The sequence below is a fragment of the Tachyglossus aculeatus genome, chromosome 9 (genome assembly GCF_015852505.1).
Source record: "Tachyglossus aculeatus isolate mTacAcu1 chromosome 9, mTacAcu1.pri, whole genome shotgun sequence".
Taxonomy (NCBI): domain Eukaryota; kingdom Metazoa; phylum Chordata; class Mammalia; order Monotremata; family Tachyglossidae; genus Tachyglossus; species Tachyglossus aculeatus.
In genome coordinates, this window is record NC_052074.1 from 24,723,253 (window position 1) to 24,743,909 (window position 20,657).

General features: G+C 40.1%; 1 protein-coding gene across 2 annotated transcripts in view; it reads left to right on the forward strand.

Annotated features, from left to right (window-relative positions):
* Nucleotides 1-20,260, forward strand: part of PPP1CB (protein phosphatase 1 catalytic subunit beta) — a 45,159-nt gene extending 24,899 nt beyond the window's left edge. For both annotated transcript variants that reach the window (XM_038751923.1, XM_038751924.1), the window contains exons 3-8: nucleotides 7,537-7,767; nucleotides 7,964-8,068; nucleotides 10,442-10,513; nucleotides 14,266-14,417; nucleotides 15,734-15,868; nucleotides 18,526-20,260. In XM_038751923.1, the coding sequence (XP_038607851.1) occupies nucleotides 7,537-7,767; nucleotides 7,964-8,068; nucleotides 10,442-10,513; nucleotides 14,266-14,417; nucleotides 15,734-15,868; nucleotides 18,526-18,630 (800 nt within the window). In that variant the 3' untranslated portion in view covers nucleotides 18,631-20,260. The remainder of the gene's footprint in view (nucleotides 1-7,536; nucleotides 7,768-7,963; nucleotides 8,069-10,441; nucleotides 10,514-14,265; nucleotides 14,418-15,733; nucleotides 15,869-18,525) is intronic.
* The last annotated feature ends 397 nt before the right edge of the window (nucleotides 20,261-20,657 follow it).

A 20,657-nucleotide genomic window follows, 5' to 3' on the forward strand; every position in this document is an offset into this window, starting at 1 on the left:
AGAGGAAGGAAGGGGCTCAGTCTGGGAAGGCCTCCTGGAGGAGGTGAGCTCTCAGTAGGGCCTTGAAGGGAGGAAGAGAGCTAGCTTGGCAGATGGGCAGAGGTAGGGCATTCCAGGCCTGGGGGATGGCTTGGGCCGGGGGTCGAAGGCGGGACAGGCGACATTCCTTTTGTTTTGGTTTTATCTTTCCATGGGAAATGAATCCAAATCAAAGATCACGGGACTGGCATCTATCAATCCCCTTTGCTCAGTTGGCTAGCGAGCAGGCAGCGGAAAACACGGCCGGGGAGACGTTTGTCTAAGCCCAACTTAGACTTTATGACCCTGCTGTGGTCCAAGTCCATAACCTTGGGTCTCCTGCGATCCCTGGATCCAGCCTTTAAAAGCTCTTCTATAGCTCTTGAGTGTGCTGATATGTAAGCGTATGGACTAGTTGAACTCTGTGAAGTTTTATTGTAGATTATAAATATTTACGAGCACTTAAATTTTAAATCCCTTTCGGTATATAAGCAGATTTGATTGGATTGTGGGGGGGAAGTGAGTAAGCCCTCATTTTCAATCTGCCCTCCCCCACTCCCTTATCAACTATGCTCATGGTTGTGCCCAATATGGGCAGAAATCACCTCTACCAATGCTATCGTATTGTACTTTCACGAGCATTAAGTAATTGGCATTGATTGCAAGTGGCAAGTGCTGAGTATGCATTGCAAATTCTGGTATGCAAAACAGTAGGGATTCGCTCCATTTTAGGTATCTGATTTGGAATCCATCTCTGTCACCTGCCACCTACTGAGAAGCAGCGTGGCTCAGTAGAAGGAGCCCGGGCTTTGGAGTCGGAGGTCATGGGTTCAAATTCCGCTCCGCCATTTGTCAGCTGAGTGACTTTGGGCAAGTCACTTCACTTCTCTGTGCCTCAGTTACCTCATCTGTAAAACAGGGATTAAAACTGTGAGCCCCCCTTGGGACAACCTGATCACCTTGTAACCTCCCCAGTGCTTAGAACAGTGCTTTGCACATAGTAAGTGCTTAATAAATGTCATTATTATTATTATTATCATTATTATTATTATTATTTGACCTTGGGCAAGTCACTTAATTTCTCTGGCCCTCAGTTTTTTCATCTGTAAAACCGGGAGTAAATACCTGCTTCCCCTCCTGTGAACCCTGTGTGGGACTAGGGACTATGTCCGAGCTGTATATACTGTAATCAGTCAATCTCATATATTGAGCACCTGCTTTATGCAGAGCACTGTACTAAGCTCTTGGGAGAGTACAACAGAGTTGGTAGACACATTTCCTGTCCATAATGAGCGGCTCACAGGCTAGAGGGAGCAACACCGTCTACTCCAATGCTTAATGTAGTTGTTGGCACATAGAAGTGCTTAACAAATACCACTCTTACAATAACAGCAGGGGATGCAGAAGGCATCAGCACTCAGATATAAGGTGTAAGTTATTTTTAGCTTCCCATCCCAAAACGAGCTGCTGATGAAAGTGAAGGGTTTCCATGATGCACTTTTCACCCAAGTTTAAGTCCAAGGGGTGTCAGCTGCTTCCCCACCCCAGTTTCAGAAATACTTAAGTAACAGTTTACAAAATTTTGCGTTGTCAGAAAATTCCAGCTAACTGAAAGTTTATGTAATTTGCTATTTGCACCTTGATGGTTGGTGCTTTGAAAACTGTTCTCTCAGTGATAATTCCAAAAGATTGAGGTTGTCGGTTTTAATTGGAACTTTTCTTCCATCCAAGTCGGTTTGTTTAGGAAGATTCCTGTATGTAAGTGGTTGCAGATCAAAAAAGAAATATATTTTGATCTGTGGATGAAAAGAGTTTATAGATTTTCTGACTCCTGTCTAAAGGTAAGAAAACTGGGGGGAGATACCAAATTTAATTTAAAAAAAAAGTTGTTACATTGAGTCTTCTGAAGATGTGAATTTTCCAAGGTATAGTGCTTTGACCTGCATGGACTATAAATATACTCAGCAGGCTTAAAATCAATCAGTAGTATTTATTTAGCATTTTATTAAGTGCTGAGCACTGTGCTAAGCACTTGGAAGAGTACACTTACAACAGAATTAGCAGACACGTTCCCCACCAATACAGGTTAGAGGCTATTTGGAGGTGAACCAACCTCTCTCACTCACCAAACTGAGTCAGCCCTCAGGCTAGGGGCAGTCCCTTAAGAAGTAGATTTATACCCTTCTTTAGAAATTTCCGTAGTTTACTCTTGAAGACTTGTTTTTGAAACCTATTAAATAACACAGGTAAAAAATTACAAATCAAAAGAAAAAAATTGTGTGGTTAAATTTCCCTGATCCCTAAAATTTAAGTTCAGTCCATTGCTGGAGTATATTGAGCATTTACTGAGTGCAGAACACTACACCAGCCACCTTGGGAAGAACAACAGAAGCAAAATACAAATTCCCTGTCCTGAAGGAGTTTGTTTTAAATGACATTTGATTATTATTTGGGTACAAATGCAAGATGTTTAGGCACTTAATGATATCATCCATTTCTTCATGGAAAACAATGAAACTGAGGCAATCTAAGAGCTTCAACTTCTCTATGAAGTTGATTTTACAGGGTAGATTGCCCCAGACCACCAATTTTGGAGGACTGCTGATCTGGGGTGAAATCCAGTGCATGACTCCAGGGAGTAAATTATCGACGGGAGTGGCCTAAGGAGTAGAATTCCTGGCCTCCTGGCCCTTCTTCCCACTCTCTCCTTTTGTTTTCCCTTCCTCTCTCCTTCCCGCCTTTCCTTGTCAGAGTGGCCCCTGCTTAAATCTGAAAATGGAGATACCAAGCCTATAGCACCAACCCTATTTCTACAGGTAAGATTAAAAGATTGACTTAAATATGGGCTGAGTGCAAAATATTTTAAATTAGATTTTTTTTAAGCTATTCTGTTTTCTGATTGCGTTAGTTCAGATGACATGATTTCATAGGATAGCATTTTACAAGAGTGCAGCAAAGTGCTATGTGAAGCATTAGTCTTTTATGAGCCCTGTTTCAAAGATCACAAACAGAATGCACACCTTTATGAAGCGTCAAGGACTGTATTAGTTTTCTTAGAGTTCCAGAGTCAAGTATAATTTAAGTAGATAAGTCTTGATAAGTATGCATTAATCAGAACTCCTCATTTTTATACCATACATCGACAAGTTTGAGTAAATGTCTTTATTTTCCAGTTCATACATTATGGTCATATCTCTAGACTGAAAATACTATCTACTCAAATCTTCTTCACCCCACCCCTACATTTCCCCAAATCTAGTACCTTTTGGTGTTCCTCAGCTCCCCAATACTGCTATGCCTTGTGTTATTATTCCACAACCTGAGCTTTTCATCTACTCACTTAATTCTCTTCTACGTCAGTGCCACCGCACTAGGTGTTCTTTATTTGTGGAATAGTCTCCTTGCTTCTGTCCACTGTATCAGCTCCTTCCCGTACTTTAAATTGCAGCTCATTCATACACCGTGCAGAATCAGGTTGGTCTGCAAGTCCTGAAACTCACTCAAAAACCTGGCTGTATTCCTGATCGGCTTGGGAGGCACTTCCAAATAACTCCAAGTTAAAAATTCAGGCCACCACAGACTGTCAAGATAGAAATCCAGCCATGCTTCCTGGCAGTGCTGGCAAAGTAGTGTCTACCACTAGAGAGGAAATGGTGATGATTGGCAGGGAAAGTTTTACAGTTCCCTAAGGTAACTACAGCTATTGTTGTCAGGAAAAACCACATCACAAATTTAAACTGGTATTCAGCCACCTCAAAGCCTGCAAAATTTGGTGCAGGAACAGAGCAATTAAAGGGGCCAAACCCACTTAGATTGACCTCAATGAAAAGTTTAAAATTTTGAAGGTTGTTGTTCATCCACGTTGACCAGGCACATGCTGTCTGGATATGGGCCAGGTTATAGGTTTTTAGCGCTCTGCCCTACCTACTCTTCAACTTGGCTAGCCAAACTTAATCCACTTTTTCCTCTCAACTTAGTCTTGTAATCATTCTGTCTGTGGGTTCATTTTTCTACTGCATATCTGCCATCCCTTGGCTACTAAATGGTAAATTTTTAAGGATACGGATTCAGTTGAGAGTAAATTTTCCTGCCAGACTATTCCAGAGTAAGATGCTTCTTGAATTCAAATTTGACTGCCTTTAGATTACCACCTGCTGGCCACCCTAGCTGCATCTCCGGACAGCAGGTTTTTATCCAGTTTTTGCGTCATGAAGTTGGCCAGACTTTTTCCTTGCCTTCAGCCCCGTGGTTGCAACAACCTCCATTTGGAACTCCAGGTCATTTGGAGGTTTGCCCTTATTTAAATCACAGCAGCGGGCCCCAGTTGTCGTGGAAGTGAGCCCAGAGAAGCAGCTTGGCCTATTGGAGAGAGCTCAAGTCTGGGATTCGGGAGAACTGGGTCCTTATCACAGCTCCACAACTTGCCTGCTGTATGACCTTGGGCAAGTCACTTCACTTCAAAATGGAGATACGTTCTCCCGTCTTAAAATATGAGGCTCATGTGGAACAAGGCCATGCCTCATCTAATTGTATTGGCCCCACTGCATAGTACAGTGCTAGGCAGATAGTAGTTTCTTAACTACCACAATTGTTGTTATTTATAACCGAGGCTTTATTTCAAGGTTCCATTTTCTCATGTTCCACTGGGAGAATTGCATGGATGCCCAGAGCTGTACATTGATCAAGATGCTCCTGGGCCCAAGTTCCCTCCCCTCCTGTTTTTACCTGTTTTCTCAGTTTACAAACTGTCCCATTTTCTAGAATTGATTTTTACATTATTTTATGTTTCCAACCTGCTTAAGCACATTTGGCTTTTGCAAACTGCAGTACCAGTTCTTATATTGGGCAGAACACACCCTTTCCTTTCTTCTCCTTATCCTCTCCCAAACCTCCAAGCATGCATACATGTATCACATAAAAAAAATGGTTTTACTTGTTGGCTGACAACTATAGTCTGTTTCCACACATAAGTACCTAAGTGCCTATTTAATAGATTTGAAGATAAAACTAAAGCTGTTCCTCTGGGTTTACTCTCAAAGCTTATGATAAGCCTGGCCCCTAGCCAGTCTTCTGATTATATGCCTAACCACTTCTTCGTGACTTTAAGATTAGGGGCAAATACTAAAAGGTAGAACCTTCTGCTGTAATCCATGTTTTTCATTCTAAATTTGGTTCATCATCTATGCTGGGCTCCCCTCCCCGCCACACTTTGATGCAGGTTAGATGAATAGTAGAAGTGTTTCTGCTTTTGCAAGTAATATAACTTCATGATTTTGTCCTTTAGACAAGAACAGCAGAAGATAAGCTTATCTGCTATTTTGAAGAGCATCTTTAGTTTATTTGAGGAGTTATATGTCCATTCTGAAAAAGACTTGTTACTTTTAAAACAGTGTGAATGCTGTAGGAATTTTCTAATTGCTTGGGATTTCGGTGACCTTTTATTTCCCTGCTCTACTGTAGAATATTGGAACATTTATTTAGGCCAAGTCACATTTCTGAAGTTCCTCTGCTATTCTATTAAAGACACAGCGTTGACAGTGTCGTTGAATAAGAGACGTCTGTAACACGTCAGGGGAATCGGACCTAAAAAAGACTAATTGGTGGCTAAATATTTTCATCCTGGAAATTGCCTCAAGGCAAATTGAAGTTCTTTTTAAGTAGCTCATGAATCTTTATATTATTCCAAAACCTTCCCCTTCTCCCCTCTATTTCATAGGGAATGAAAAAAAACTTGTATTATGAACTGTGTTCATGTATGTGCCCGTTGTATCTTTTCTCCATCTGCCCTCTTGTCTTTTGTTCTGACACTGTCATCTTTGTCTTTACATGTTTCTGTTTTTCATGTGTCTACCTCTGTACCTCCATCTATCTCTCTGTGCCTATTGACTAAAGTCTCTTTTTTGGTGTGTACCTGGAGGTAGTTCACCGTTTGGAGGGTTAAAACTGTGTGCAGGAATAAGTGTCTTATATATTGTAGTCCTCATGCAAGTCTCTGCTAACACAGTAAGCGCTCAAGAAATGCGATTGATTGAATGAATCTTGGAGGTAGTAGTAGGCTCTTGCTTAGTGAAGCCTGTGGGGAGCAGGGTTGATCAGGTTTGAGGAGGGGCCAGTGGGCTGTGGAATGAAATGCAGGGAAGTAGAAGTGATAGGTTCAATAGATTCAGCCTCCCCTCTCCCTCCTGCTTGTTTATGCCACGCATATCTACAAAGTTGATGGCCACAGAGACTTGTCAGGTGTGTATAGGATGAAATCAGCCTTCTTTTCTACTTGCCCAGGATAAATTGCTATCCTGGATATTTGGAAATATCCAGTGGGGATACAGCCATGGTGATTGTCAGCTGATTCTAAAAGTGGGGATTCCAGGGCATCCAGTAAGGAATAACAGCAGGGAGGAGCAGGTGAGAAGAGTGCCCTGCTCAAAGCCTACAGCTGCAGCGACCCAGCAGAAGCAGTTTCTCCAATCCCTGCTGCTGCTTTCCTCTTTTTCCTTCTCTCACATTTCCGTTATGCTTCTGTTAATATGTGCCCCCCCCCACCCCCGAAGATGGACTGAAGGGAGAGTAGTAGATGTTTCAGTAGGAGATGTTTGCAACCATAAGAGTACAGTTGCTTTAAAAAAAAGTTAATTCCTGTTTTAGTTCATTCATACAAAGAAAAACCCTGAATGAAGCTCCAGAATACTCCTTGGGTTCAGAGAAGTTAGTTCTCCTGTATCAAGTGTTTTCATTACACCATTTAGATAGAATGTTGTTGAAGAACTAGGGCAAGTATCTTCAACATGTGTGTCAGGATAGAATGTGATCAACAAGTTGGCTCAGATAAGTGCAGTGTAAGAAAACATGATTGTGTTGGTGTGCATGGCTTTGGTCAAGGTATGAATACTGTAATGTGAAATTCTCCAGTGGTATCAACCAATCAGTCAATCGTATTTATTGAGCGCTTACTCAATAAAGCGCTTCCCTAAGCGCTTGGGAAGTACAAGTTGGCAACATATAGAGACAGTCCCTACCCAACAGTGGACTCACAGTCTAGAAGAAGTCTGTGGTGCCAACTTGTTTTGTTGTTTTGTTGTTGTTGTTTTTGACAAAAGTGCCCTATAATAAAATGTATAGGATTTCTTCAAACTTCCTGGAAGATAGGTTTAAAAACACTAAGGGCATTTTCTATGACTACATCTGTGTGTAGAGCACTGTACTAAGCGCTTGGGAAGTACAAGTTGGCAACTTGACTACTGCGTTAGGAGAATTGAGTGTATAGTTGTAGCTGGCACATGACCTAAAATAATAGTCTTAAGGACAATACTGAGTAAACATTTTTATTTGCTTTTTCTGCTGTTCAACAATGTAGCAGTTAGAAGATTCAGCGCATCAGTTTTTTAAATTTACTCTATCTTGCAGTTGAAATGAATATTCCTATTAAAAATGAAATGCCTCTCAAATACACAATAGGAATAAAATCTATAATGCTTTTTTAAATGTAGCTAATTTTTTATTTTATATTTTTTTCATCCCCAGGTGACATTCATGGCCAATATACAGATTTACTTCGACTATTTGAATATGGAGGTTTCCCTCCCGAAGCCAATTATCTCTTCCTGGGAGACTATGTGGACAGAGGAAAGCAGTCCCTGGAAACCATTTGCTTGCTATTGGCTTATAAAATCAAATACCCAGAGAATTTCTTTCTCTTACGAGGAAACCATGAATGTGCTAGCATCAATCGTATATATGGTTTCTACGATGAATGTAAGTAGAAGCAAACTTCCTGAAAAACCAAGCGAAACTTTTCAATACCTATTTTTGTCTCTTTATCCCCCAGCAGTGGTGGGACTCCCTAATTAAGATATTACTCATGTTAATCATTTTAGGTGTTACTGATCTTTCCCAGTCATGCTAGATTGCTTGTCATTTCTTATATTCAGTATATTTTTATGTATTACAGGCAAAAGGAGGTTTAATATTAAGCTTTGGAAGACTTTTACGGATTGCTTTAACTGTCTGCCTATTGCTGCCATTGTGGATGAGAAGATCTTCTGTTGTCATGGAGGTAAACTAGTCATCCAGTTTAAATAATGGGGAAGTCTGGTGCCAACTTGTTGTTTTGTTGGGTTTTTTTTTTTTTTTTTTAAAGACAAAAGTGCCCTGTAATAAAATGTATAGGATTTCTTCAAACTTCCTGGAAGATAGGTTTAAAAACACTAAGGGCATTTTCTAAGACTACATCAACAACAAAACTTGCAAGTGAAACTCTTGAAGGAGAGGCAGATTGAGATGGTTCCTAGATTTTTAGTTATTTCAGTTTGAGGTAGGGGTGGAATAGCAATGTGTAAATCACTTTTCTAAGCCCTGAGTTAAATGCAGGTTTATTGGGTTGGGACTTACAATCTAAGTAGGATGGAAGAAAGCTTTCTCTTCGGTTAGATTCAATTGTGAAGGTTAGAGCATGCCTCCCATGTAAAATATACAAGATAGCTCTAATTCAGGCTAAAAGGAGAATTTCAGTTTGTGGCAGAAGTATTATTTAAAATGCTGTTGTACCATAGCATTTTGAGAATGTGCCTCTGTAATGTGTATTTTAACTTTATGGTATCTGGCTGTTGCTTTTTCTCTTGTCTGCTGGTGGGAGAGGAGGGGTGCTCAAAATTCAGAAGGTGGTGTATCTGCTTTCTTTCCCCTCAACGCACCTCTTTATGGAGCTATAGTGAGGCTCCTTTAATCACGATAACTTTTTAGGTATTGGTAATTGTAGGCAAATGGAGTACTCCTCCCACTGGGAGGTTGAATTAAGGAGGATTTATTGTTATTTTTTTTGCTAAGACTGTAACTGAATCAGTATGAAAAATGTAACAGTGATGAATGAAATTCCCTTATGTCCTTAAAGCTAATGGAGCTGCTGAAACCGTGAAGTGATATTCATACAGGTTTGAACTATTTCTTAGAAACTAGAAATCCCAGAGGCCTGAAATAGCCTGCTCTGGTTGACCTAAATTTTCTTGCTTTAGCTATCCCAGAGGTTTCTTTTCTTCTAATTAAGTGCAAAAGTCACTTTCCCAGCAGCGCTCTATTTTATGTCCTTGTCGGGAGGACAGTTCACAGCCCCTTTTTCATAGTATTGCCCAAACCTGTGTGTGTCAGCCCCTTTTTCATAATATTGCCCAAACCTGTGTGTCAGTGTGTTTGTCATCCTGAACTTTAGCCTGAGCTTCACCTTTAACTAATACAATTCCTTGAGCAGATCCCGTACTCCATTTCTAATGGAAATATCTTCCTTTGAAAATTTTAGGTCCAGGATAGTAATACATTTCATGGTATTTTAGGTTCAGAAAATATAGTCTCGCAAATTTACCTCCCTATTTAATTTTTGGAAACTCCATCAACTTTTAAGCCACGTGTGTCCCGGTGCACTGGCTGTTTGTCATTGCTACCCATTAGGCTAAGAGAATTTACAAGCCAAGTTCACACACATGCATTCCTTTGTCTTGCCTATTGCCTTTTGGTTAGGATTTCAGACAGAACTTATTAAATGGTAGGTTCATCACCTGAATTATTTTAGATCCATTGGCCCAATCAATCAGTGATATAGAGTGCCTACTGTAGGAAAAGCACTATGCTAAGTGCTTGGTAAATTACAATACACCTGAGTTGGTAAATCAATCAATCATATTTACTGAGCGCTTACTGTGTGCAGAGCACTATACTAAGTGCTTGGGAAGTACAAGTTGGCAACATATAGAGACGGTCCCTACCCAACAGTGGGCTCACAGTCTAGAAGGGGGAGACAGAGAACAAAACATATTAACAAAATAAAATAAACGATCCTTGCTCACAGGGGAGACCGACATTAAAATAGATTGTTTAGGAACAAAAGTAGAGGATGTAAGAAAGATGAGAAGCAGTGTGGCATACTGGATAGACCATGGGCCTGGGAATTAGACCTGAGTACTAATCCCATTTGGGAGAATATAGTATAACAGAGTTGGTAGACATGTGTCCATCCTGATTAACATACATCTACCCCAGTGCTTAATACTGTGCCTGGCGCATAAGTGGATATAAACATCATTTTTTTAAAAAGTGTAAGAATATTTACATAAGCACGGTGGGGTTGGGCTGGCCCAATATTAGCAGGTATTAGTTGGCAAGGTTAAATTATTATTTTGCATTGGTGGTACCCGATAACTGCCAATAGGAAGCTTAGCAATTAGTAACTTTTAGTTTTATAATTGATCAATAGCATCAGGATATTTTAGGTTTGAAGGAGTGGGGTGCGAGGGGGAAATATGGCTGTAGTGATTGTGGTTTCCAACTTAAACATCACCGTCCGTAAAGTCTAGAGGGTCAGCTTTAAAGCCATTTCGATATAATTGATATATTATGCTCAGATTTCCTTAATATAATTGACATATCATTTGTGTTGAAGGACTTTCACCTGACCTGCAGTCAATGGAGCAGATCCGGAGAATTATGAGACCTACAGATGTTCCTGATACAGGTAAATGAAATAGAAAATCAGTAGTACATCTCTGCCAAAATGGTGGCAAAATGAGAATATAGCACTTAGAACCCAATTTCAGTGTGTTCAGAATTTGATCTTGGGTATGACTTAACTGATAAATGAGGGCAATTCAATTTATGTTGCAAAGCATGCTATTTTATGGTACCGGGCCTCTAAAATGAACAGTTTCAGACATATTGAGGACCACACTACCATGTCCTTGTCACCCAACCTGCTGCCTCTTTTTTTCATCTCCTTAATATCTTTCATTTTGGGCCATCACTCTTTATCACTGTCCCAGGTCATGGCCATTTCTTGAGTAATCCATTGTTACTTTCAACTATGGTCTCTCTTTTTAAGGAAAGCAAGATAATACAGTTCTCACTCTAACCCATCATTTCTTTAAAATCTTCCAGTTGTGGGACTGTTTCGTGAGAGTTAGTCTTGTGTAGCATTTACAGGAAGGGGAACAGCTTTTCAGCAGAACTAATGCTTTGAATGCTCCATGAGGGGAACGAGTTTTGTGATGTACTGAAGCTTTGCAGGGAAGGCGGATGCTACAAAAAACTGAGAAATTTGTGTTGATGCAGTGGAAAAATAAATGAAAGGTAAGGCTCTGCCTGAGCTGTGAAGTATTGTTACGTCTTGCATAATGACCAAGTTAAAGCAAAACACGATAGAAAAACCTGAAATAAGTGGGTCAGTTGTATATGTAATTATGTAACCCCTCTTACTCCGTTTATAGCTAGAGATAATTAAGTCCGAGGAGCCAGTCGCAGCAGAAGTGGCCAAGATTGGGGCTGGCAAATGCTAACTCACTGGCTAAGACAGAGAAGGAACAGGAGACAAGCCTGAACAGAAGGGGCCTGTCTTAATTCTGACCGAAGCCAATCTAGAAGCGTAACAATAGCCTCTGCCTCTTGTGTGTTGCCTTCCACCAGCATTGCTCCTCAGCCCATACTACTCACTTCTACTGGATTTGCTCTTTGACTACTTGTCAGTAGACAATCCAGCCCTATGCTCCGTCTGAAGTTCAGTGCAGCACAAGAAGATATCACTACAGTGCCAAATGTGGATAGGTGACATGATGGGAGCTATGATTTTTATTCCTGATTGAAAGTAACATTCCTTAGCACCAATTTCAATCTAAACACTGCATGTGTTAAAAGCCACAATCTGATATTTTTGTTTTTGGGTTGCCTATATCCTACTGAGCTAATAAGATAAATGTAGTAGAGTATATAAATTAGTAGAGTATGATATAGTGGAACCTCCCGTAATAAATGATGGGCTAACCTATGCTCTATCACAAAGACCTTGGGACCTAGAGCTTGTTAATGATCTGCTCGGGGCTATTTGTACTGTCATCATTTTTCCAGTATTGGTTCTCCAGAAGTAGGTAAGATCACTGCTTTAATAGTCACTAACCTTAAAGGGTTCCCATCGTGGAGAGAGGACAGCCTGATCAGAAAGTGGCTATCATCTTTAACCCAATAATAATAATTATGGTATTTGTTGAAGAGGTTACTATGTGCTGAGCAGTGGGATACTTAACAGGACCATCAGGTCAGACACATTCCCTATCCCACGTCGAGCTCCCTGTCTAAGCGGGAGGGAGAATAGGCATTGAATCCCCATTTTATAGATGAGGAAACTGAGGCCCAGCAGTTAAGTGACTTGCCCAAGGTCACATAGCAGGTAAGTAGCAGAGCTGGAATTAGAACCCAGGGTGCTCTACTCCCAGACCCATACTCTTTCCACTAGCCCACACTGCTTTTCACCCAACCTAATGTATTAGTGAATTCAGTCCCCCCCGACTCCCCCGCATCTGCTTTCTTGGCTCTTCAGACAAAATCTTCCCCCAAAGTGATCTCTGATTTCCATTCTCTCAAAAAATCATCCTTTCTGCCTTTTTTTTTCCATCCAGAGCCTCAGTAAGCAGCTGATCTGAATTCCCTGAACATAGGGGGCCCACCAAGATTCCTTGAAAGCCTTTAGGGTAGATAAATACTGTGTTGTTTTATGGGACCTTCACTATCCTGAAGTGAATTACTTCAAAACACTCTCATGACGTGAATGGTCAGATTTTTCTGTCATTGGACTAGGACCAACTTTTGAAGAAACTCTCAGCACACTCCAAGAGGACAAGGACCCCAGTGATCCTTCACAATGTTCCTTTAGATGAAAGTGAATGGAGTAGTCCACACAGCTGTGCTGTAAATTTCTTCCATCATCACTGACAGTAACTTCCAGATAAAGCCTGTTTTTGTAGAACCATTCTTCAGCACCTCTTTTCATTAGGCTCAATTTTACTTCAAGAGCCATTTCCCAACCCCTTCCTCTCCACCCAAACAGCCCACCACTCTGATTTAGAACCTTGCATGGTCACATTTAGGTTACTCTATCACCTTCCTTACTGGTCTCCCAGCCTCTCTCCCTTTAAATCCATATTCCAAGTGTCTGCCTGGATTATATTCTGGAAACTTGCTTCAGAATAAATCTTTCCATGCCCCAGAAACCTCCAGTGGCTGTGCATCCACATTTGCATTAAACAAAAATGTCTTCAGGGCTGTCCACCAGTTTCCTCTACTTTATACAAGAACTGTCTTCACTGACAACTTCACTATTCGAACTCTTCACTCCTTTTAAATTCACTTTGTAACTGTACCCTGTTCTCCACCACAATCAACCCCTTACTCAGGCCCTTACCCCCTCCAAATCTGCCAGACTGCAGCCCTCTCCATCTTTAAGGTCCTTCTGAAGGCTCCACCTCTCCAGGAAGAAGCTTCCTTGAATCCTCAACACCCCAGGTTTCTAGCAACTCTGAACCACCCCTAGAATGTATGCATTTAATCCTATCCTCAACACATGCACACACATGTGATGTATTTGATTGTACGTTTAATTACATTTATTCTGATTTCATCCTGTTACATCTCTATATCTGATCCTTATTCTTCCTATTGCCCCCATTATTGGTAAATTATTTTGTACATTCATCATTCCCATTAAATTGTAAACTCCTTGCAGGCAGGAAAAGTGTGTAAAAGTGCATTTTGGTTCTATTGAACTTTCCCTAGAGTTTATTTAGTGTGTTAAATTCAGGCACTTAAATACCATTATTGGTACTTAGGGTTTGGGGCCAAATATTGCATTTACCGAAGTGATCATGAGTTTCCTGATAGTATGGGTGATCATCTTCATCAGCCTCTTTACTTTCGTTTTCTCTGTCAGTCAGTCAGTGGTATTTGAGTGTTTACTGGGTGCAGAGCACTGTACTAAGCATTTGGGAAGAGGGCAAGACAACAGAGTTCATTCATTCAATTGTATTTATTGAGCACTTACTGTGTACAGGTTTGGTAAACAAGTTCCCTGTCCACAACAAGCCTGCAGAGTGGGTTACAGACATTAAATAAGTAAATTATGAATAATCTTTTGCAGAGCATTGAATTTGTAGGGAAACAAAAGGGAAAAGGAACCAGCATCCCTAAGACAATGGGAAAGGTGAAGCCTGATGGTCCGTCAAACTGTCCCTTTTGAGCTCAAAAATGGGGCCCCAAGGGTCTCTGAAAATAGCTACCAAAATTAGCATTTGGTGTTATCTACCCGCTACTGGAACATTCAGATTAGGGTCATTCTGCCTTGTTTATCATCACAATTTTGGTAAGAAGGAGGATAAATTGTTCTGCTGTTCCTATGTAATCATATTTATTTTTCATTGCTGACTCTAATTTTTAAAACTTTTGAAGGTTTGCTTTGTGATCTGCTGTGGTCTGACCCAGATAAAGATGTACAAGGTTGGGGAGAAAATGATCGTGGAGTCTCTTTCACTTTTGGAGCTGATGTGGTCAGTAAATTTCTGAATCGTCATGACCTGGATTTGATTTGCCGAGCCCACCAGGTATAAGATACGAAGTTGCCTGTTGTTCATTCAATGTCTATTAGCTTTTATCTTCTATCTGGTACTTATATGTAGTCTTCTTTCTTTCTTCAACTTGTACGACTACCCAAAGGGATTATCTGGCTGATCATAAGGTTTACCTGAAATAGAGTGACTACTTCATTCATTCCGTCGTATTTATTGAGTGCTTACTGTGTGTAGAGCACTGTACTAAGCACTTGAGAGAGTACAACGCTTAGAACAGTGCTTTGCATATAGTAATTTCTTAACAAATACCATCATTACTATTATTCCAACAACAAAAAAAATAGAAACATTCCCTGCCCACGAGCTTACAGTCCAGAGCTGGGGGGTTTCCTTGGGTTTGGCTTCTTTGTGAATTTTTAATGAATTTTGAATTAGTGAAGAACTACTACAGGGTGATAAAAGAAAAATAGTGCCAAGCAACAAGAGTACTGGGATGGGACAAAACTGTCTTGGGTCAAGAAGCAGAGCACCTGGGTTCAAATCCTAGCTCTACCATCTGTCTGTCTTGTGGGACCTTGGTCAAGTCACTTCACTTCCCTGTGCCTGCTAACTCATCTGTAAAATGAGGATTGAGACTGTGAGCCCCATGTGTGACATGGACTGTGTCCAGCCCGACTAGCTTATTTCTGGATGGCGCATTGTAAGCGCTTAACAAATACCATAATAAAAAAATTTCAAACAGGATTGCTCTTAAAGAACAGAAAATATTTTCACCCAAACAGAGAAATAAAAATGGTGCCGGGCACTGAGCAGCAAATGCAAGGGACATTTTTAAAATGCAGACTGTTTAGAAGAAAATGTCATTTATTGGTCTTAACTACACTTGGTGCACCTACTGGGGGAAAAAAAAAATACCAGTCATGGAAACCCTCTTCAAGGCTGAACAGATTCATTCATTGTCATATTTATGGAGTGCTTACTGTGTGCAGAGCACTGTACTAAGCGCTTGGGAAGTACAAGTTGGCAATGTACAGAGACGGTCCCTACCTCACAGTGGGCTCACAGTCTAGAAGGGGGAGAAAGACAACAAAACAGATGCACTGAGTGTACATTTATATGTTAGAGAGAAATATGTAGAGCTAAAGCATTCACCAGGTGTATGGAGAACAGTAATAGGACATCCTTTTTATTAAAGAACCGAATTTGAGTTTGTATGAAGGGCATTTGAATGTTGGGCTTTTAAAAGAATTAAACATCTGTTGCCAGAACCAGTGGAAACCTCGTTTGGAGGTTTTGGTAGTTTTTATTTTCCGTGCATTGTCAAACAAGCTTCCCTGTACTTTTCCCAGGTGGTTGAAGATGGATATGAATTCTTTGCTAAACGGCAGCTGGTAACCCTATTCTCAGCCCCAAACTACTGTGGTGAATTTGATAATGCTGGTGGAATGATGAGTGTGGACGAAACTTTGATGTGTTCATTTCAGGTATGGTATCTTTCAGGTTAATACCTCGTTTCAGAAGTGCTTTTAGTTTGAGTTCAGTTGGCTGTAAGCATGCAAGAGCCATTTTGGAAACAAAATTCCTTCAGGAGCATCATGATGACTGCTCTGCAACCCAAGAGGTTTTATAAGCATTTTGCTTTTTTATAGGTGACTTCTATAGTAAATCAAACCCAGAAAGTATAAATGAGTATAATAAAGTATAATCACCTGCTGTATAAGTAAGCATTCAAAGATGATTAAGCCTTAGAGATGCCACCAATTTTTAGGAATAGAACGGCTGTAATGTTGAAATGTTGAAACAACAGCATGACCCAATAGAGTCAGCGGGTTCTAATCCCGGCTCCCCCACTTGTCTGCCGAGTAACCTTGGGCAGGTCACTCAACTCCCCTATGCCTTAGTTTACTCATCTGGAGATTCAGTATTTGTTCTCCCTCCTACTTAAATTGTGAGGCCCATATTGAATGGGGGACTGTGTCCAACTTGAATGCCTTATATCTTCCCCAGTAATTAGTACAGTGCTTAGGACTTGGTGTCTAGATTATTATTATTATTGTTATTATTTCTGCTGGGCTATGCCATCAGTAAATGTTTGACTAAAGAGCCACCAAGGTGGACGTGCCCAGCAAGAATCTTGGAAATTACGGGCTTAAGAAGACGACCACCCCAGCTACCAAGGCAACCATCTGTTTAGCATCAATTAGCACTGTTATTTTCACTGTGGCTGTAAATAGGTCCGATCTATAAAAAAAGAAACTGCAGGTAGTTAAATATGCTGCAACCCTGCCTTCCTACTTCTGGACTCCTGGCCCCAGCAGGAACAAGACTAGCAGAATGAGGGAGTGTGAGCAGCGCTCTGCAAATTTCTGTCACCATAATCAAGTCCTTGGGCAGACGTATATGGGGGAATTCTGGCTCTTACGTGAATTTGGGGTAACTCTGGAAGGGTCAGAGTCAAGATTTCCTTGCCACTTGGGACTTCAGAGCAGTAGAGATTGTCTTCTCTGCTTCCCCTCCCCACCTTCCCGGTGGCCGGTGGTAGTGCCCGAGGAGGGTTGGGAGTGGATTTGGGTCCCCGTCAGACTTCCTAGATGGCCTCAGTCGTGAACATGGTGATCTGATGTTGAGGCCAGAGTAACTAATTGGCTAAGAAAAAGGCAACTGCTTGAATGAATTCTTGATTAAAAGTTTCCATAAAATATCCATAAAAGTGGGTGCTACTCCTGTTCACTCTGTTCATATTTGCTTGTTAATGGCAGTGGGCTACATTCATCTGCATTAGAACAGTGATTGAAAATTAAACTTAAACATTACCTAATTTTCATCAGTCTTAGATCACAGAAAATGTCCAAACGAGTGCATGTAGATTCTCTCCTCCCCCCTCCCCGCCCCCCAAACATATGGCCGCTTCCCTAATTTTATAATTTTGGGTTGATATTCGTTCATTCATTCAGTCGTATTTGTTGAGCGCTTACTGTGTAAGTGCTTGGGAGGTACAAGTTGGCAACATATAGAGATGGTCCCTACCCATCAAGTGGGCTCACAGTCTAGAAGGGGGAGACAGAGAACAAAACCAAACATATTAACAAAATAAGTAGAAATAAACAAGTAAAATAAATAAATAATGACTGATGTCAGTCATAATATGAATACTACACAAGTACCCCCTCCACCTTGTAATATCTAATCAGTGTCTAATCAATGGTATTTATTGAGCTCTTATTGTGTACAGAGCACTGTGCTAAGCACTTGGGAGAGTATAATGCAACCAAGTTGGTAGGTTCCCTGTTTACAGTGAGGGAGTAGGGAGTCTAGGTGGGGAGACAGTCTACTTTGAGGAAAGTTGTGCCTTTGGCCTGCCTTTTTTTAAAAAAAAAAACAACTTAGTGCCAATGTAGCCCAGGGTGATAATTGTTAGGATTTAGAAGGTCTATTGACTTTCCATCCAAAAGATGTCCTAACATTCTGTAGGAGTTAGGGTGTTTCCCTACATCCCACTGTATTTTTTTTTTATTTAGGTGTGTGGCCTAAATCCTCAAATCAGACACTTCATTTAATGTGCTTTGCTCTCTTAATCAGTGGTATTTATTGAGTTCTTACTATGTTCAGATCGCTGTACTTAAGTGCTTTGCTAACAGAGTTTGCTAACAGAGTTAGCAGACATTCCCTACCCACAATGAGTTTGCAGTCTAGAGGGGGACACAAACATTAATATAAATAACTTATTATATATATTTTAAAGAGATGTACATAAGTGCTGTAGGGTTGAGGATGGGGCAGATATCATATGCCCAGAGGTCACAGCTCCATGTAGCATAGATGATGCAGAAGGAAGAGCGATGTAGGGGAAAAAAGATTCATTCATTTAATGACAGAGGAATATGTAAGGGACTACGCTTAATATCATTTATCTCTACCTTCAAAATAATCTGAATGTCTGGATTAAGCCCATTCATTTAAAGCCCTCGTCTCCAGTTACTTTCCTTCTGAAGGTGCTTATTTAGGATCCAGAGGCCAAAATTATTAGGTTAACATTCTGTCATCAGAATGTATGCTGTGGGTTTCTTATTGATGGAAATTGTGCCGTAGGGTTCATTTCACTTGAAAGTATAACACTGCTTCATGATAAATTTGTTTAAAGATATTGAAACCATCTGAAAAGAAAGCCAAGTATCAGTATGGTGGACTGAATTCTGGACGTCCAGTTACTCCGCCTCGCACAGCTAATCCACCGAAAAAAAGGTGAAGAAAGGAGCAAGGCAGAGAAATCATCGGATACGTCAAGGATAAAACTCCATATTATATAAGTGTGCACTGTAAAACCATCCAGCCATTTGACACCCTTTATGATGTCACACACATTTAACCTAAAGAGACGGGTAAAGGATCTTAATTTTTTTTCTAGTAGAAAGATGTGCAACACTGTATTGTTACAAGCATACTCTGTTCTAATATCCAACAAAGTACAATCCAGATTCAAAGATATCTATTAAGGTTACGTAGTCACTTATCTCGGTTTTTAAAGTTGAACATCCCAGTTAAAACTAGATGTAGTAGCTAAACCGGATGAAAGCATGACGATCCACTTGTGTAACATGGTCTTAGTGTTGCTTGATTGTTATTACTTTAGGCTTGTTTGATTTTTTTTTTTTTTAGGTAGATCAAAGGCAAATATTCATCCCCCCCCCCATATATTTTTGAAAATGAAATAACTGAGGGAACTTTTTAAGGCAGCCATTGACCTTCCTCTTCTACCCCCAACCTTAAAATAGCAGCCTGCTTAATCTTTCTAATGAAAAGTGAGTCCCCATTACGGGAATAAAGGATTAAATAGAAAGGAGTGAATCAATATGTAAAACCCCAAACACTGATTTGATCAGGCTACTTGTGATTGGTCAGTCAGACCAACTGACAGAACATTTTGCTTTTTACTTAAATTGCCACCGATTTGGATTTGCACACTACACTATTTTAACTTATTGATGCTGTATTGTGCAGGAGCACTTCATTTAACTTTAAGGTAAGGCACAACTAGTATTATCCCAGTTAGTTGGTAACGTGATTATGTGGTACCTTGGCTTTAGGTTTTGATTAGCACGAAATACTTTTTGGCATGCTTAGCTTCCGGGTAACACCCCCTTTCTGCCCCCACCAGCATCAGAGCATCTTCTTTAGATTCACAGAACATGAGGATCCATTTTGGATAAGCCCTGGAAAGCTGATACTGTCTCTTTTTCATAAGAGGGGTGTATTAAATGGATGCTGATCAGTGGGACACTACTTTAACTATGGATATTGGGTGCTTAACTGTCTAATATTGCCATGTGAATGTTGTACACGATTGTAAGGCTTACGTCACTAAAGATTATATCCTGGATTTTCATGGTCAAAGTTCATACGATATTATTGTATAGACTTCTGCTTTGTAGTGTTCTATAGTAGCAATAATTTCTGTACATGATCAAGAGTTTATTGCAGTATTTCTTTTCCTGTTCTTTTTTAAGGGGTTAATATTAGCAAATGGCACGGTGTAGAAGAGTCACACAGTTTGTAGGAAGGGGAAAATTGCCAGGCGCAGAATTGTGATCCTTTATTAGGTGTTAACACTATTGGATGTGATTAATAAAAGTTTTTACTGAGCATTGTCAAATGACAGAATCTAAAGAAAGATTTCTGATTTATAATACCATTCTAAATGTGCTGAAATAGATGTAAAACTCTTGACTTTAATATCGTCTTTGAAATGTTAAATTGAGGATTCTGATAATTTACATTTTATGAATTGGCACGTTGTATAATGCAAGAAATATATTTGATTTTGACACAGTGAAAAGTTCTTTTCTTTAAAATGGATGTCTCTTTTCTAATTCCATTTTGTTTTAAAGGCATATTTTAAATGTAGTTTTTTTTTTCATTTAGTAAAAGTTGTCTTATTTGATTTGAAGTCTGACTGGTTATTTTGGTAGTTAAATCTCTTTCCACTTACACAAGGGTTTAAAACAGTTTTTGTCTGATTCGCTTCAGGCCTTATAGCTAACATGTGATATGCCAAACCCTACCATTATTGTGCCACTTTAGGAATATTAGCGTTCAACCTCATTAGCTTGCTTAGTAAAAGCATCCTTCTTTTGGAAGTATAGCTGGACCACTCTGTTAAAAGGAAAAACGAACTGTAAATTATGGTAATGCCAATTGTACAGAATTATTAATGATGGACCTCAATGAAGTGTCTTCAATTGAAATTTGTCCACAGATATCTGTGTAGGGGGAGAA